General features: G+C 40.6%; 1 protein-coding gene across 6 annotated transcripts in view; it reads left to right on the top strand.

Annotated features, from left to right (window-relative positions):
• Nucleotides 1–17,470, top strand: part of hipk2 (homeodomain interacting protein kinase 2) — a 62,233-nt gene extending 44,763 nt beyond the window's left edge. For 3 of the 6 annotated variants that reach the window (XM_088378469.1, XM_088378471.1, XM_088378472.1), the window contains exons 6-15: nt 2,490–2,674; nt 2,785–2,947; nt 5,053–5,278; nt 5,756–5,877; nt 8,620–8,750; nt 10,118–10,300; nt 10,403–10,726; nt 11,304–11,551; nt 11,642–11,796; nt 12,169–17,470. In XM_088378469.1, coding sequence (XP_088234595.1) covers nt 2,490–2,674; nt 2,785–2,947; nt 5,053–5,278; nt 5,756–5,877; nt 8,620–8,750; nt 10,118–10,300; nt 10,403–10,726; nt 11,304–11,551; nt 11,642–11,796; nt 12,169–12,633 — 2,202 coding nt within the window. In that variant the 3' untranslated portion in view covers nt 12,634–17,470. The remainder of the gene's footprint in view (nt 1–2,489; nt 2,675–2,784; nt 2,948–5,052; nt 5,279–5,755; nt 5,878–8,619; nt 8,751–10,117; nt 10,301–10,402; nt 10,727–11,303; nt 11,552–11,641; nt 11,797–12,168) is intronic. The other 3 variants (XM_088378474.1, XM_088378473.1, XM_088378470.1) reach the window with 3 other exon arrangements.
• The last annotated feature ends 811 nt before the right edge of the window (nt 17,471–18,281 follow it).

Here is an 18,281-nt window from a genome sequence, read left to right as displayed (position 1 = left end):
ATCACTGCCTTGAATTATTTCATGACTGTTTTTGTCAACTAGTGTAGGGTTGAAGGGCTGCTAAAATAGTCACTTCAAATGCTCTGTAAGGTTAAAGTCTAAAATAATATTAAATAAATATGCCTGGTGCTATAATTTCTGGTTGTTTCTAACCATGATTTTGAGTTTGAAAGTATTATTGCAATGGTGTAGAACTTGTCACTATTTCCTTCTTCCGTACCTAAAGTATGATCCTTGTACTTTTTCACAACAATGCAAATAACGTACAGTGAAGTGCCTTTTGCCTGTGCAGCTGAGGTGGTATCGATTCACATTACTGCTCCCCAACTCACTCCTCTTCTTCATGTATTCAGTAATCTAACATTCAATAATGTGCATTACTGCTCATTTGCAACTAGGTAGTAGCCGCCACAACGTTTAGAAGTCTCATAACTAGTTGGAACTAATTCACGTATATGATAAAAAAAAAATAAAAAAAAATGGCAAAGCTTTGGCTTTCTTATACGCACTCTCTTTTGGTGCTCTGGTTGCTTCTGTTATTGTCATCACTCTTTGACAAATTTAGTCGAGCTTGCGAGCCAAATACAGGTCAGCATACAAGGGGGCACGCTTCGTCGCGCATCTCCTTGGGTGTTGTGCGGCCCATCTGCCAGCCCTGTCTTCACTCCTGAGTGGCATGTCAGTGCTCCATGAGACACACAGATGTGCCTCCATTCAACAGATGTTCACACGCAAGGCCAACATTTCTCCTCCTTGTGGCCATCTTGGCCGTATTTGTAACTTGATTCAAAATAGACTCTGCACATCTCATTATGAGGCACTAAAACAATATTGTTTTGTGAGCTAATTAAATGATTATCTTATTGAATAATATATATTATGGTTAAATAGATGGATTTGAAAATGAAATTTCACATGGTCAATGCTCAGTTTAACATTATTAACCAGCTCTGCATGTGCACCTTTCCCAAAGTTACAGACAACACAATCATCCCTCACCTCATTCTGCAGATTACTCCTTTATCACTACAGAGAGGTGTGGTCTCATACGCTGAATAACATGTATGGGGGGAAAGAATTGCATCAGATTTGCGGTGGTGACTGGCAGCACATCTGATAGCCCCTGAAGCAGGCCTGCAGATAAGCGCTTGTTGCTTTATGAAATCAGACCTGTTCCTCTGCATGTCACAGTAAACAAGACTGCCTGTCTGCTCCCAATGTCCTCACACTGCCTGACAATCTTGTTGGCTTTAACAAAGAGCAGCTATATCATGACCTTGGCGCTTGTTTAAACACAGGGGATGAGGCACGGCGAGTCCAATCTTTTCCGTGTTGTTTCGTGTGCTTGTTGGCAGGGTGCAAAGGATTTGTAATAAAATAATTACCTCGCTAATGAGGTTATGTTTTCATTGACATGACTTCATCTATTTGTTTGTTTTTATATGTAATAGGAACGGTTCCATCAAAGTGGAGTGAGAAATAATCATAAAATGTGTCATTCCTTTACCGGCTCTCACCCTCTAAGTGAGACCGCAACAGACCTACCTGTGTTTCTGAACAAGATAAGTGGCAGAGAATGGATGGCGCGTTTAGCAGTATGTTAATTAAACGTCAACACAAAAGGGGAAAAAACATGTTTGGATGCTTCTGTGACACATCATCAGATCAGTTCTTCATCTTGCTGTGCTTATGGTGGCTCCTATCAACTAAAAAAAAAAAAAAGGTCTGGGTTTATCTAGCTACACACATTCTGATCCAAGGGACAAGAAGATTTTGCCGAGGTCAAACATTCATGTGTTTGAAGATCAGAGTAAAATGTCCATTGACTTGAAATTCCAGGTGAGCTTGCGTCTCGTCATGGAACTAGCAGATCTAATTAGTTGGACAAAATGATCAGTTTTCCGCTCAGTGAAAACAACTTGTTCTGGCTGCCTTGTGGCTCCAGGTGCAAGACACAAGACCCACTAGTTCCCCGCTTGTTAAATCAATGCATGTTTTCCATGTTGCTTTGCATGTGAGCAGGAACAAGCTGCTTGGCTGCTATAGCATTCAGACCCAACTTTAGCTGCAACGTTTAAATACAGATTGAGTGTGATGCTTTTCAACCTATTTAGTTTTACTTTGTTGCGTCAGCTTTTTTTTCACAGAATGGTGTCCTTTGTAGAGGACCCCCCCCCCCCCCCCACACACACACACACACACGCTAATAAAACTTTACATTTTCATTTTCTTTTTTCTTCCGCATTAATTTTATCACAACTCAGGAATGAATATACTGTGGCACTACAAATTGCAGCGCAACTGTTTATAATGTCACAACGCCTGATGACACCTGAACTGATGAGGGTGCAGATTTTTACAAGTATTTTTCCACTATGGGAAAAATATAACGGGGGGGGGTTTCTTCTGTTTGCAAAGAAACATGACAGAAACCTCCCACATATAATCAAGCATGCATGCTTGACTGTGCCATTATTTGCTGCCTGCAGGTTAACATGACGTCAGATCTGGAAGGGAGCGACTTGCTGGCAGAGAAAGCCGACAGGAGGGAATTCATCGATTTGTTAACCAAGATGCTCACCATCGACGCAGACAAAAGAATCACAGCTATTGAAACACTCAACCACCCTTTTGTTACAATGTCGCATCTTCTCGATTTCCCGCACAGCACTCAGTACGAGCTCTTCTTGTTTCTATTTACCTAATCACATTCTTGAATGGCGTAATGGCAGCTGCCAATCACAAAACTATGCTCATTCCCTCTGTGTCTCTGTCACTTTGTAGTGTGAAATCATGCTTCCAGAATATGGAGATCTGTAAGCGGCGTGTCAACATGTACGACACGGTCAATCAGAGCAAGACGCCCTTCATCGCCCATGTGGCACCCAGCACCTCCACCAACCTCACCATGACCTTCAACAACCAGCTCAACACTGTGCACAGCCAGGTGACACTCAACGCCTTATTTGTCCTTTGTCTGTCACACGACAATGACAAGTACTTTATGTCGCGGCAATGTGTTTTAGGAATACTCTATTGTAAATAAGCGTATTGTAAATACAGTGTTGAAAATCCACTGGCACACATGTGCATGCTGTCACTTAGCAATTAGTTTCCTCAATTGGCCAGTGAAGTCCATGTTTTAGCCCCAGGGCTCCCCCTACTGTTTTCAAATAGAATATTCTTTTGGACCACTACTTAGGATGATTACGAATTGAGGGCCATTAACTTGTTTTGTATTTTTACCTCACGGTGACTTAATTAGAAGCTAAATATGGCATGGGAATGTAAACACTACCAAAACCACCAGTCCATGTATTCCTTCATCATTTTTGCATGTGTTATCATGTGTAGATGCAATGTATACAACATCTAAGTAGCAGTCGTGTCTACACAAACACATGACAAAAATTCTTGATTACCTATCCAGTGATCTGGAGTTGCAATAGATTCAAGAATTTTTTTTTTTTTTATTCGCCATGTTCAATAGTATTGCCTGAGATGCTGTTATTAGTATTCCAAGTTACATATGCAAATGGTTTTGAAGCTGTCATTTAAAGCCATACATGGTGATGGTGCTCAAGACCAGATGTTTGCCTCTTATTTCCCGTGTGTGTGCACATTTTCTGGCCTACGATCCTGCCTTTCTGCTTGTATATCTGTCTAGCTGCATTTCTGTCTGCCGCCAGGTCCTACGGGATTGTCACAAAGTGCTGATTGCACACATGACAAGGCCTGCTTCCTGCTTATCTTGCATTCTGAAGCTTTAAGGCCTAAAGAATCCCTTTACCCCGGGCTTCGTCTCCTTTCCTCCTCTCTCGTTCCTGTCCTCCTCGATCTTCCTTACTTCCCTCCATTTCCCTGGATTGATCTTGCAGCTTCCGTATGGGCCTGGAATCCCAACTGCTGACTTTTGACTTTATCAGGCTTTAAATTCTAAATCCGAAATCTCTTTAGCCAATGATTTTGAAGATATTTTTATTTTCAATTAGATCCAAGCATCTTGCTCACACTGCGGAGGACGCAATGCCGACCCTGTTTTTGATTTAATTTACACAGATTAACCGGTCTTTAATTGTCTTGATTTTACAAAGGGATGATTAATTTGCAAAGCAGAACATTTTTGCCTTGTATTTAGTAGCTTCTTTCACAGGTTTATGATGAATGTCACAGTGCCATATTGATTTTGCTCCCTCCCCTTGTATTCATCAAGCACACTCAAGAGAGCAAATGAAACATGAAAATGCTGGCTATGTATTTCTCTTCACCCATAGAATGCATGGATAATGGAAAGGCGAACACTTGATGGATGGAACTCAAATATTGTACACAAACGGAGCAAAAAGTGCCCCGATTGTTTGTTTGATTCTGGGATGTGTCCAGGGATGTATAGAGTTCCACCTGTCTTATTTATGGTCAAGATTGGCTGGATAAGAGGAAGAAGATTACATAACTGATGAATGGCTGTTGGAGGTGGAAAAATGACTCTTGTCAGCCATATTGATTTGTAGCCCGTGACAAATTTCCTAGCAGCTCATTATAGAAACTCATTGTCATTTGGGATCTTTTTTAAACAGACATTCCAACAAATGGAATTCAACATTTGTCATGCATAATGTTGCATTGTTTAAAAGAAACATGCAGCATGTAAAGCGGCGGTCTACTTATTTGATTGTGTAGTTTACTTATAGCTGAACTACTGTTGTGCATGACACTATTCTGGTCTGAGGAAAAAAAAATGAAAACGTTTATTCATCACTATATTGATTGAGTTTAAACACAACGTGGTGCTCCAATTATGCCGAATGAGTTTCCTATTTTGTGCATTAATTGCCTGTCATTATTCCATCAAAATACATTTAAAATCCCAGTCTGAATTGTTTCTGTTGGTTTCCATCAATGCCTAGCAATTCAACTTCTACTGAAGGTGTGATTGTGCCTCCTTTTCTTTATTGTTTTTCCCACCTTTAAGCAATTCCACTTGCTATTCCCATGAATGTCACCCTCTCATTTTTTTTTTTTTTTTTCATTTTGATCCCATCATTCCTTTAGGCCACCAACCTGGCTCCCTCCTCCACCAACAATTCCACCCTTTCCTTTGCGAGTCCCGATGTCTCCATACTAAATTACCAATCTGCACTCTATCAGCCCTCCGCTGCCTCTTTGGCAGCCGTGGCCCAAAGGAGCATGCCCCTCCAGACGGGGGCTCCTCAGCTCTGCGCTGCCCGGCCTGATCCCTTCCAGCAGGCGCTCATCGTCTGTCCTCCTGGCTTCCAAGGTAAAAGAGGCCGTAGCCATCAGAATGCGAGGCATTTGGAGATCTTAAGACAAAACACCACACATTTGCAATGTGGTTATTATGTGAAATCTGGAAAGTTAAAGCGGCCACTTAAAAGTAGCAAATCATTTTGGACTCCACCTATTTTATTATATAAAATTTGTGCTGTTTTGATCAGCTTTTGTGTTCTCCCATGTGTGAAGATGGGCCCTTTTTGGCATGTTTGCTTAGTTTGCTCCTGTCAACAACTACCCCATGATAAGTTGAAAGTTAAGGCAAGAAATTCATTTGCACCCTCAAAGTTGCTCCCACAAACAATTTTGCTTTGAAGGACTTTTATTTATCATTTGATTTACCTTCTGTAAAATATTTGTCCGTAATTTAAAACACCATTTTTGCCTTATGATATGAGTTGCTAAATGTACACATTTATATTACAATTTGTTGACATCCTGTTTGTTTTCTGCTCCTTCACAGGACTGCAGGCATCGCCTTCCAAGCACAACAGTTACTCCATGCGGATGGAGAATGCTGTTCCCATAGTGACGCAGGCCCCTGCCGCCCAGCCTCTGCAGATCCAACCAGGCCTCCTTACTCAGGTACAAAGGCATTCAATTTTAAATTATACTAATATACACTATGTGGGCAGAAGTGGGCCATTCCACCTCCAGAAGGCTAAAATAGACGAGAATAAAAAGTTACTGTTACATTATTCCTGCACTTCTGGGAAGACTTTTGCAATTTTTTTCTTTTTTCCAATTATTCTGAAAAACATGAAATTAGAAGTCAGTGATTTTGGGCCTCACGGCCGTCAGATCTTGTTTTAGTTCATCCCGTAGGGTGATTGAAAAGGCTGAACAAGAAATCTTTGACACCAAACTTCTTCAACGGTGCGTCCGTGGACCTTTTTCATGCCATAATATCTTAATATTGTTTGTCCTTACAGTGTAAATGTGATAATTGAACTGCTTGACCGTTGCTGATATTTTCAAAGAAAAAAATACCAGCATACAGTTTTGGAAACTGTCACTAAACTAAAAATACTATGGATAAAGGCTAGAAATGTTGATGGCCTGGTATTTAGGTTAAAGCGTTTTTGTGCATCAGTTTCTCCCTCGCTCTTGGTTTCCCTCACTTGCTGGAGCTGATTACTTTTACCTGTCATAGGAAATACCGCTAAGAATGAATTTGAAATGTTCTCTCACTTCCATCACCACTGCAACTTTTTCCCTACGGAAATTTCCGGGAGGGCTTTAAATATCTCTGAGAATCTTGGGAGTTTGAAGCACTCCCTTATCTCCAGTTAATCATGCAATAGACAGGCATACAGGCGGCAATGCCCTTGAGTGTGTGTGTGTGTGTGTGTGCGTTCATGCGTGCGTGTGTATGTGAATGTGTGTGTGTGAGCATGCCTGTGTTTCTATGGTGCCTTAATCTGTCAGATACCAAATGGTGATTAGCTCCAGGGTTGCTTTCGAATGAGCCGCTCTGAATTAGAGGCCTCAGAGGACCTTAAGAGGTCAGGGGAAGCTTGAATCAAAAGACGGGATAATTTATAGATTCACCAAATTCTTGAATACATAATGAATTTTCACTTAATTTAAATTACATTTATTGGTCCTTCAACTGTTGATTCTCACGCTGCTTGTCTGCACCTACTTCATATTCGGGCTATATAAATAAAGGCACAAGGTAGTCGTTAGCATAAGCAGATGGTTTATATGGGCTCACATGCAGTACACTTAATAACTGCCGGTATGTGTGTATTCCTGCGTTTATTGCTTCACTGTGGGAGGTCTTGCTGGCTTGGTTTGATTGGTGCTGGCTTGCTTTTTCCCCACCTGTGCCTCAGCCCACACCTCAATGTGACCCACCCCCTTGCCCACTGTGCTCAGCTCTTAGAGTTTATGCCCCAACATTCAAGGGTGTGCACCAAGATGGCCCCAAAGCAGTGAAGCAGGAAGACTAACAAAACCTTTATCTAGTGTAGGAATGCAGAAAATGTGGAAACAATCAGGGAGTGAGAGCTGTGGCTTACAGAGCCCCGAGGTGACAAAAGGGTTTTTACCCGGGGAGTGTTTGTCTGAGGTGGGAGGCAGCGGGCTGCTGATAGTCCTGGTGGGCTCTGTGAGCAAAAAAAAAAAAAAAGTTTTCTTAACTGGGTTACCATTTCAGGGCAGACAGGCTGGTTACACAACATAGACGCCTGGTGAGAAAGGCATGTAGAGAGCCAGGAGTGGGAGGAGAGTAAGAGGAGGAGGAGTAGCAGATGGATGGATCTATTAGCTTGTCATAATGGCATGTTGGTAAATAGTCTTAGACGTAAAAACGCCGAAATGTTCCATCAGAAATGACTGAGGAGGACTAAGCCCTCTGCAACCTCAGACTTTGACATATGTAGGACACATGCTCAGCCAAATGAATCCAAAATAAATAGATGAGGTTAAGGGTTATCATTTAAAAAACACTATATATTGTGTCTTGTGTGTAAATTAGCTGCTCTCCTACTTTCTCTTTTCTGAGTCTTCCTTTCACGTTGTTTAAATGTGCTTGCACTTGTAAATAGATGTGCAAGTGGTATTAAATGAACAATTCATCTACCCCGACATCCAAGTACTAATCAATAGAACTGCATTAAACTATTAGTCTTACACGGAGTATCATGCTCACGTAGGCAGACACGCAGGCACGCATACACACATCCACACATCCACTTTATGGATACAAAATACAAATCTCAATTCCAGTTGGGACAGTATTGTGTTGTGTAAAAGGTAAAGAAACAGAGTTATCTAATTAAGAAACCCTTTTTGATATCAATTTAATCAAATACACTGCAAAGACAAGATATTTAATGTTGAAACTCATCATCCCCCCCCCAACATTGATGCACATATTTTCAATTGGAGACATGAGAACGTTAAATTTCTTATATTTGTTGTGTGTTCAATTAATTTCACGTCAACTAAGGTTTTGCAGGTCATTGTGTTATTCACATTTTACACACTGTGTTTGTCTTTCACCATCTAAAATCTAAACTCTCAACTAAAGTATCGTCTATCCCAGGTGGATGCACATACACACACCAAGACCACAAGCAAACGTTCTTTATAAAGTCCTGGTCTTACCTCTTGAGGCCAATTTTGTTGCTTTACCATCACTGGGATTCTTTGATTTATCACACCCTTAAAACTAATCATCCAAATATATCATGTATTCATGTTTCTTTATCAACTTTTCTCAATAGATGAACGTGTCTTCCTTTATTGTCTTTTTAATCTCCTCTTTCCATTTGACCCCCCTTTTGTTTTCACTCCCTATTGTGTCTGTTCCTACCTCAGCAGGCTTGGCCCAGCGGCACCCAGCAGATCCTGCTGCCTCCAGCCTGGCAGCAGCTCACTCACACCTCAGTTCAGCACGCCGCCGTCATTCCCGACTCAATGAGCAGCACGCAGCCTCTCACCAACTGGAGGTAAACAATATCAATGCCTCACTAAATTTTGAATTATTTCATACGTAAAAATGTGCAAATGTTCTGGTTACTTTAAAACATCCCTCAGTTCCATTAAACCAGCATGCTACTTACACAGGGCTCATTGCGCTATGAATTTTCCATCACATTTCAAAACAATTGTTCGTTCACGTTTCCTGTTGTTCATTGTAAGACATTTACTTTGTGTTTTCACAAATAGACCAATGCAAAAAAATATATTATTTTTGCACTGTCTGTCTGTTTTTAATGATACTTCCAAAATCCCCAAGCTGAACTTCTTGGCAACAATTTACCTAAAATTTCCCAGAAATGTTCTGTCCTTTTGTCACCCAAACTGTGGCCCTCAGCAAACATGCTTTTGGCAGGCAGGTCACACTTTCTCTTTCAATAACGTGAAAAAGTATCTCCAAACTTTGATTACCATCAAACACATAATAGTGTTCATGGCTTTTAGATGTCCCAAAGTAATATAAGAAGATGAAAAAGTGATAGAGTAGTTCAATATCTCCCTGACAGCCTATCTTTATCAAAACATAAGTGCGTTTATAAGTGCAGATTCACCCCAGGAAGATGGGCGAGATGAACATGATGCAACGCTATGTCAGTGAGATGCCTTAACAAATGGATGGACTGATGTAAGAAAGCATTCAGCCAGGAGAAAAGCAGGATGTAGGTTTATAATGTGTAGATGCAGAGTTGTTTAGACTCACTCTCAAATGTCCATCCGTGGTGACCCTCCCCAGTTGCCCCCAAGGTACCTCCTCTTCTCCTCGCTTGCTTCTTCTCCCTCCACTCCCAAGTAGCTACAATTAGAGACAATCAGGAAAGTGTCGCACTTCCTCTGCAGAGCTATCACTCGGCAGCTGGTGTCAGCTCCCTTTCTGCTCCGTAACTCACTTATTCCCTCTAATAAGCTTGTCCTCGTTTTTAAAAAGTTGCTACTGACATCTGCTGGCTCATGAGAGGAAGAAAATACTACGGCACATAACGTGTACTGTACAGGCTTCTTGTATTAAATTACATCTGCTTATGACTTTTCAGTTATGTATGCACATAACACAGTGTTTAAAATGCAACTTTAAAATGCATGTTTATATGAAAATGTTAGTGATTTCAGTAGATAAGAGGGGCGAGTAATTGTAAAATTTTAAAATAAAAAGTTTACTTTTCTAAATCTGTTATTTTCTGTTTACATGTTATGTCTGACTAGCTAAGAAGAGGTTTTTATGAAAGATATTCCATTCCATATGTCAGTGTGCTTTTACAGGCGAAATGTCTTTGTGGCTGTATCCTTTCTGTGCTCTTCTTTTAACAGTCTTGTTTGAAAACTGTTTTTCCTGCTACAGGAATTCCCACCCTCATGGGAGCCATTACAATCCCATCATGCAGCAGCCAGCCTTGTTGGCTGGCCACGTCACTCTACCATCCAACCAGACGCTCAATGTCGGAGTGGCACATGTTATGAGGCAACCCTCGTCCAATAATAACTCATCTTCCAAGAAGAACAAACAGCATCAAAATTCTGCCAGGTGTGGGTTATCACATATATATATATGTTTGTATGTATGTTTTTGATGCTTAGTATGTATGTTTTTGATGCTTACTTGTAATTCTGGCTTTCTGCCTTAAAGGAACAATTCCGCCTACGAAGTGTCATCCACCCAAGCAGTGCTGTCGCCACAGCGTTCCAAGAGGGTGAAGGAGAACACGCCCCCACGATGCGCCGTGCTCCAGAGCAGCTCAGCCTCCATTTGCCCTCCACCGCAGGGCTGTGGGGAAGGTGGCTGGGGGACTATTGAGGCTGAGCTGGCTTCCAGCACCACCCGCAGCCATCCACACCAGCACCACGTCCCCAGACAAACCATCATCATCCCTGACACACCAAGCCCTGCGGTCAGCATCATCACCATAAGTAGTGACACAGATGAGGAAGATGACCACAAACAAAATAATGGGTCAGTGCTGTCTTTGGAAGAAATTTAATAATTGCTATGATTATGTTTTCCTTATCACTCCAAGTGCTGCTTTTGAAAATTGTGAGCAGTTGTGTGTATTGGGAGAAATTGGGCACATTTGATTATAGGCATTACAAAATTTTCAAAGTCTACCATTATCTGAGAAGAGGCGAAACTATCTCCCACAATTGCAATGTGAATCTTAGAGCACACAATGCTGCTGTTTTCTTTTACTGGTCCACCCTGATGTCATGCATTAAATCTATTTTAATGTTGTTCTTATAATTTAGAAATTTTCAATGATATATTGATGTTCTTTTATTGAAATTACAATACTGTGCACTTTGGGTATACTTGCCCAATCTAATATGATCCAATAGAAGAGCTGTATCAAATGTTCTGCTTTGTTGGTGGTAATATTGTTTTCTTTTGATTGCCTGTCAGAGCAATATTATAATTATTGAAGTTGCAGTTTGCTATCATATTAAAATACCCTCTCGTATTTGAGATCTCCGCATTCATCACTTGTACATAAGAATCGGTAGCCTAACTTTCTGTTCCATTGTATTTCCTCTAGCTCATCTTCGAAGCAAAGGAAGAATGTGATCAGCTGTGTGACTGTCCATGATTCACCTGACACCGACTGTTCCAGCAACAACAGCCCTTACACTGTGGAGTCCCGATCCGCCAATAACAACAACAGCTTTGACACAAAGACCACTTTACTGGACAACTACAACAACGGCAACCCGCGCACAATCATCATCCCCCCTCTTAAAACTCAAACCAGCGAGGTTGTGAATGAGTGTGAACGTTTGATGCCAGGTAACACGTCAAGTCATATCACGACAGTCTCACGTTTCTCGAAAGATGTCGCAGTAGCTATTCTTAAAATTTTCGCCTCCCTCTTTGCAGATACAATGAATCATCAGAATTCCGCTTACAAGTTCAAATCCTCCAATGGAGTGGTTTCCGGCAACACCCACATCCCAAATGGTGTGACTGCATCATACAGACAGCAGCGCTCAGGGTTACACCCCCTCCAGCAGCAGCCTCTTAATCTCAGCCAGGTATAAAGACGCACAAAACGACATGGGACTACTGTAAATATATATGTATTTATATATGTACACACACACATCTGAGATCTGAATTGAGAAGCTTGTATGGTACAGCTTCACATACAGTATATATACTCACTTGGAGGATGCCCAATCTTCGACACTGTTTTTTTCGATCATGCATTCAGGTCAATTAATCAGGACCTGAAACCCTTTAAAAAACCTTTGTGCCTTATCAGGACATTTTAGTAAAGTCTGCAATTCCAATATAACCCTTTTGAAGGCCCCGGTTGAAGGCTCTCCGTGATCTTTGACACGTGATGTTAAAAACAGAAGAAAATGCAACTTTGCTATGGTGTCATTTTTCGCCCTCTCTTCCAGGCCCAGCAGCACATGGTAGCAGACCGAAACGGAGGTCATCGCCGCCAGCAGGCCTACATCGCCCCCACCATAGCCACTCAGGCCCCATACACCTTCCATCACAACAGCCCCTCCCACACGGGCAACGTGCACCCGCACTTGGCTGCCACGCACCTCTGCAGCCAGCCTCACCTCTACACGTACACGGGCCCTGCCGCTCTGGGCTCCAGCGGGACAGTGGCTCACCTGGTAGCGTCACAGGGCTCGGCACGCCACACGGTCCAGCACGGGAGCTATCCGCCAAGCATTGTCCACCAGGTTCCGGTCAGCATGGGTCACCGTGTACTGCCCTCACCTACTCTCCACCACAGCCAGTACCAGGCCCACTTTGCCCACCAGGCCTACATAAGCGCCTCGCCTGCCTCCACCGTCTACACTGGATACCCACTGAGCCCCACCAAGGTCAACCAGTACCCTTACCTCTAGAGAAGACACTGAAGAGGCTGACCTGGCACTGCTGCTTCCACACACCAACCACCCTGAGCCCTATCGGCAGACCCTCAACCTCACTAGTGAACAGACACAGAGGACTTTGCAATCCTCATCCAACCGCCCCATATGACTTGAAGATATGACGGAGAAAAAGAAGGAAAAAAAAAGATTCACAGTTCCTCTCTAAGGGATAGACAGCTCGAGAGTTAGATTAGAACGTTATACATTTCAAGGTGATTTCTTTTAATTGTTTTTCTCCTAAAAGGGCCAGCCTTTCTTTTGTTTGATCTCTTTTTGCTCGACTTCATTTGAAAAGTAATGTCCCATTAGTTTTACAGGGAAGTTTGAATTGTTTTTGGACAGTGCAGGATTTCAGACTTTTTTTTTCTCTTATTTGCCCATCTTAACTGTGGGAAGGGACTGCTGAACAGGGGTTACAGACTGGAAGTTCGGAATCCCAAGATGATTGGGAGAAGGTGAAATACGGAAACCTGCTGCTCTTCAAAGATACAAAAAATATATATATATCGATGGCCTTGAACTGTCTTAATATTTTCACACTGTTGGTGTCGAGAAAAAAGAGAAGCGACTTCTTCCACTCCACCTTCACGAGCCAGAGGCTTCGGGAAATATATCCAATGGAAGACAACAAACTTTTCTAATGTATTTATAGGTATATTTCTTTTGTGTTTCTCAAAACTTCAGTTTTAGCTATAGGTGTCTTAGCTGGGCCCCATCCGTAGAATGTAGCAGTCTGCACCCATTTGTTTCTAGAACTATCAAGAAACTGTCTTTCCTCAAACCAATAGATTAATTTGTTCCACTTTTATAATGTGATTGCACAATGTGGTTATAATGACATAGGCATGTACAACGTGATTGTGTGAGTGTGTGTGAGTGTGTGCGTGCGTGCGTGTCAGCTACTGTCAGCCATGTGTGTAATTCACCTCCTTTAGGTTTTGTTCCCTCGTAGTGCCTTACAGATACAAAAACACGATTTACTCCACTTGGAAAGTCACGCAAGTTGTGTTGTCCTGCTTTGATAGGCTTGTGATGGGACACATTAAGCCTCTTCCAGGTGTACGCTTTGCTCCCACTGCTTCTGTGTGGTCCTTAAAAGACAGCGTACTTCAGATGAGGGTGATTCATGTCATTTCATTGGGTTGATGGAGCTGAGCTCTTTTCTCATGTGTGCATGAGATAACTTGCCAAAGTCATGGATATTCATGATAGTTCTTCTTCTAGTGTCGTTCTGAATTAAAACGCAAATAACGTATGTGGTGTAGCTGTAATAGCATGTTCTCAAAATAATTTAGTTGATTGTTTATAATCAAACATCACTGACAAGTAGTTAATTGGAATAGAAAAAATAAACACTGATAGATTTATTGTATTTGCTACTCGCCTGGCCAAATTTGCGTTGAAATAATTTTATTTTCTGTCGAATGAGTATCTTTTAGCTGGAAATGACACAAGACAGTGGCAAAGGGAAAAACACATCCATCACTCAAAATATTCTCCATTTGTACATTTTGAATTGTTCCGAAATATTCTGAGCAAACACAACTTTTGCATCATTTCATACGATCTTGGCGTATCTACAATATAATTATTCTAATCAACTATCAATTTCAAATGATTAAATATGGTTTGTGTTCTTGTTTTTCCCTGGTTCTATTTTTTTTATTTATTTATTAAGAATTGGGGGGCCTGACAGAAAGTGATTGTGCCATGGTTGTGGGACGGAATTATGCAGGCGGAGAGATACAGAGGTCTCAGCTGCAGCCAAGAGATGAGGTATGGAAGGGTACTGCATAGACACAAGTGAAGGGTTGGGGTGGGGCCGGGGTCGTTGGTTTTTAAGCACTGGTTTGTTTAGATAGAGAGTGAAGGAAACTCTATCTTTGGAATTGTACAATGGTAACAAGTTGGCACTGAGCAGGTTGATAGTAACACTGAGGCCGATTGGTTGGCAGGAGCCTGTACCTGATTGGCCATTTTTAACGCGACATGAACCCTTTTATTGCTGTCAGTGACATTATCCGACAGGATCCTTCTGTAGGATATTGTGACTAGAAGGGTTGCATACACCTGGAAAGGCAAAGTTGAAACAAGTTCAGCGCAAAGCAGGGACACCACCTAGCCGATTGGGATAAACGCATTGAGAATCAACAAACAGGGCTGTCGCTTGTATTTGCTGCTTAATTTAACTTAATTTTCTTATCGCTGACGATACATACAGTCCACAGTGGCCGCATGAGAACACGTGCTGGTTTAGTGAAAGCTTTCCCTTCTTTATCCTACACACCATAGTACTTGCATTTGATGTGATTCTTTTATTATTATTTAACAATATTTGAACTTTTTTACATGGCTGTACATGTGTTTGTTTTGGTTAGAGATTGTTGCAATAATTCTTGTGGATGTTTTATCTGAGTGTGTGTTTCAATTCTGTCTCGCTCATTTCCACTATATTTACTATTCAGTGGAGGCGAGAAAAATTATGTTAATCATCAAATGGGACTTCATATGGGACGTTTATAATTTGAGGACCACTCTTTGGGTCAAAGGTAAACCATTGTTTCAAGAAAATTTCGTCCTCGTACTTTCTTCCTCAACACTCTCTTCAGACCCCACTTGTTCCAGCATGCAAACTACGTTGCTGGTTAACCATTTGTTAAGAATATATTACGCTATTCTCTTTTGGTTCCTTTTATAACATCTGCCATCCTAAAGGCCATGAGCACACATACAAAAGGGAGATCCATTGAAATTGTTATCAAACAGACTACTGAAACATTCCACTGCTTGCGGGGATTTGGTATTTGGTATGCTCGACTGCTGTCCCCACCCCAGCCCACCTCTTCTCCGTTGAGTTCTCTGTTAAAATGTTCTGCGTCTCCCACCAAAGAGGTCACCTTGGCAACGTGCATGCACAGCCACTGTAAGACACTCTCAGTCTTGCAATAATGCTAATTTCATGTTGAAATGCTTTCAAGTGCTTTTCTGGACATTTCAACAGCACCCCCTCTAAACAGCCATTTTACAGAACATAATCTGAGTTTTAGATTTTTGTTTTTCCCTCCCCTTATGTCTCCCAAATATATAAATTAAGTTAATAATTTGACCTACAAATTTGATTGCCATTTATGCGATGTTTTTTGCAGTTATGCAGGACAATGGGGTGAATCAATTTAAAAACAAAGTGACCAACAATACCTTTAAAAGCATGAATACATGCACAATATGTATGTATGTGTCACATTTGACATCCAAAATAGCTTTGGATATTTATATGTCAATTTTGCAATAATTATACACCCAGTCTTCAGAAAAAGCGCATTTGTGAAATATGTACAATATCACTATCCTTGTGATTAGAGGCTCTATATTTTCTCAAGTTCTATAGCCAGCTAAGACATTGTGGAAGATAACTGTGTATGACGCTGTTTGTTGTCCATCATTTTGTTTCACATAACCAATGTTTTGTGTAGTATTATATAAGAAGGTGGGGATGACAAATGTGAAAGCATCGACGTAGGACGACTGACCTTATGATTACCAAAATGTGCTTAAGTAGTGTGCAAATTATGTTAAATTGAGCATAGTCCTGTTTGGTTAGTACTGCCAAACTCCAAAGTTTTTAAGTGTCATTTAAATTTGAGAAACTTCTGTAAGGCAGTATTTCACTATTTTGTAAAGCTTGGCTTACCCCCATTTAATTTGTCAAAATGTTCACGTATAAATGTTTGGTGAAACACTGAGAAACATTCCAATGGGGATGGCATTATATGTCACACAATTAACATGATCATTTAAATTGAGAAAGTGGCGAATACTGCAATTTTAAGTGCTTTTAGTGTCTAATATGTTTTCATTTTTCTTCAGTCAAAGACTCTTATTTGTTTTAGATTGAATCTTGTGTGGGTTAATTATAATCTGCAATCCAGAATTTAATATTTATGATTCTAATCTACATTTTAAGACCATGTTGACCCCCCCTAAAAAAAAAAAAAAAAAAAAGGCAATGATAGTTGTCATGTTTAAAAAGTCACCAAAGTGAAATTTTAAGTGAAACTAAATACTTATATACAAATGGAAGACAAATTAGGGTGCTGTTATGAGACAAAAATGATGACCAACCCCAAGAGTGGTACACGCAGTTTATTATAAGCTACTTGAGAGACCCATTTTTGTCCAAGAATTGAAATTATTCAGTTTGAAAGTTCATGTGTGTTGCAGTATTTCCTTGTACACTTCTCTTTTTATTGTTTTTTGAATTGTTTATTGGAATATGCTGTCTCATTATTTTTTATTGTCATGATTATTATTATTTGTTGATGTAGTGCTCTGTGTATGCCATGCTCTCTAGCGTGTTCTAATTAAGTATGTGATTAGGATGGATACTTTACTGGCTTTATAGAGTGTTTAAATGAATATAATGACAATGAGAAGGATTAATTAAAACACCCTAACCAGTTGCTACTAAGCGCTTGTGTTACTATTATGACATTGTGTGCTTCTGTTAATCATTTTCGTTGTAGAAAAATGGAGTGGATTTCTATTAGGCTATGGGAAACTAATTGTATTGGTCCAATAGAAGACTAGTTATTTGAAATGTCCTCTTTACTAACAGTAGGGTAAGGGGGGGGCGCGCAATCTGGTAAACTATGTTATAGCTTGTTATTCACTGTTACTTTTGATCATTTTTTCGGTCTCCGAGGTGAATCGAGTTATTAATGACAATTTGTATGCTCACATATGCATATTGTATATGTGGAGAAATGTAATCACACTTTGTCTTGGATTTACAATAAACTGTTAAGTCACATGAGTTTCTTGCTTGTGCTTTTTATATGTTCCTGGGGTTGATGTTGCTTGTGCTTTCTATATGTTCCAGGGTTTGATAGCTGGCAGACGACCTTGGGTCTCTGAGCACAGGTAGAATTCCTGTTGCCTTGGTTCTTCCTGTATGATTTCAAAGCATATCACCAAATAAAAATATCACAAAAAGTATTAATTAAAAATTGTGATCTTGTTTTATTCACAATTTTATTTAATCCGTGTAAAATCCGGGATTGTTTGAATAACCATAAAGCTAATAAGAACACAAGAGGCCATGACTTATTCGATTGTATGAATGGCGACAGGTGGGCAGGTTTATTGTACCTTTTGACCGCTAATGGAAAAGCATATATAGGTACTTGTGTTTAATTATTATTGGCTCTTTGGTTCTTGTCTATGTGGGTTTATAATAATGGTATGTATTTGTTTATACATTTATTCTTTAATGTGATCACTTTTCATGGTTCATCATCATACTATCATTATTGTCTTTAGCATTATCTTTACCATGGGGGATAAATAGAGATGTAAGGGGTGGCATTTAAGTCTTGGTCGTTGTGGTGCACTCCCTTGACGCTACCACTAGGTGGATACGTGCACCAAGAGGAGACACATGCATACGTCAGACCACTGGTTAGTAATTTATTTTTATTTGAGTTATTATTTATAGACATGGTGACGTCATGTTGCTGATTTGTAAATTTGCGTGTCCCCTTCATAGCTGCATTTCAAGCCACAAGTTTGGTCGACTGTGCCACTAATACAAAACGTTGTACTTAACTCATGGTTTCAGGCAA

Source organism: Syngnathus floridae, chromosome 6 (genome assembly GCF_059516105.1).
Source record: "Syngnathus floridae isolate MCC-2025c chromosome 6, RoL_Sflo_1.0, whole genome shotgun sequence".
NCBI lineage: Eukaryota > Metazoa > Chordata > Actinopteri > Syngnathiformes > Syngnathidae > Syngnathus > Syngnathus floridae.
The sequence above is the reverse complement of the archived record's forward strand: the minus strand, read 5'-3'. Positions and strand labels throughout refer to the sequence as shown.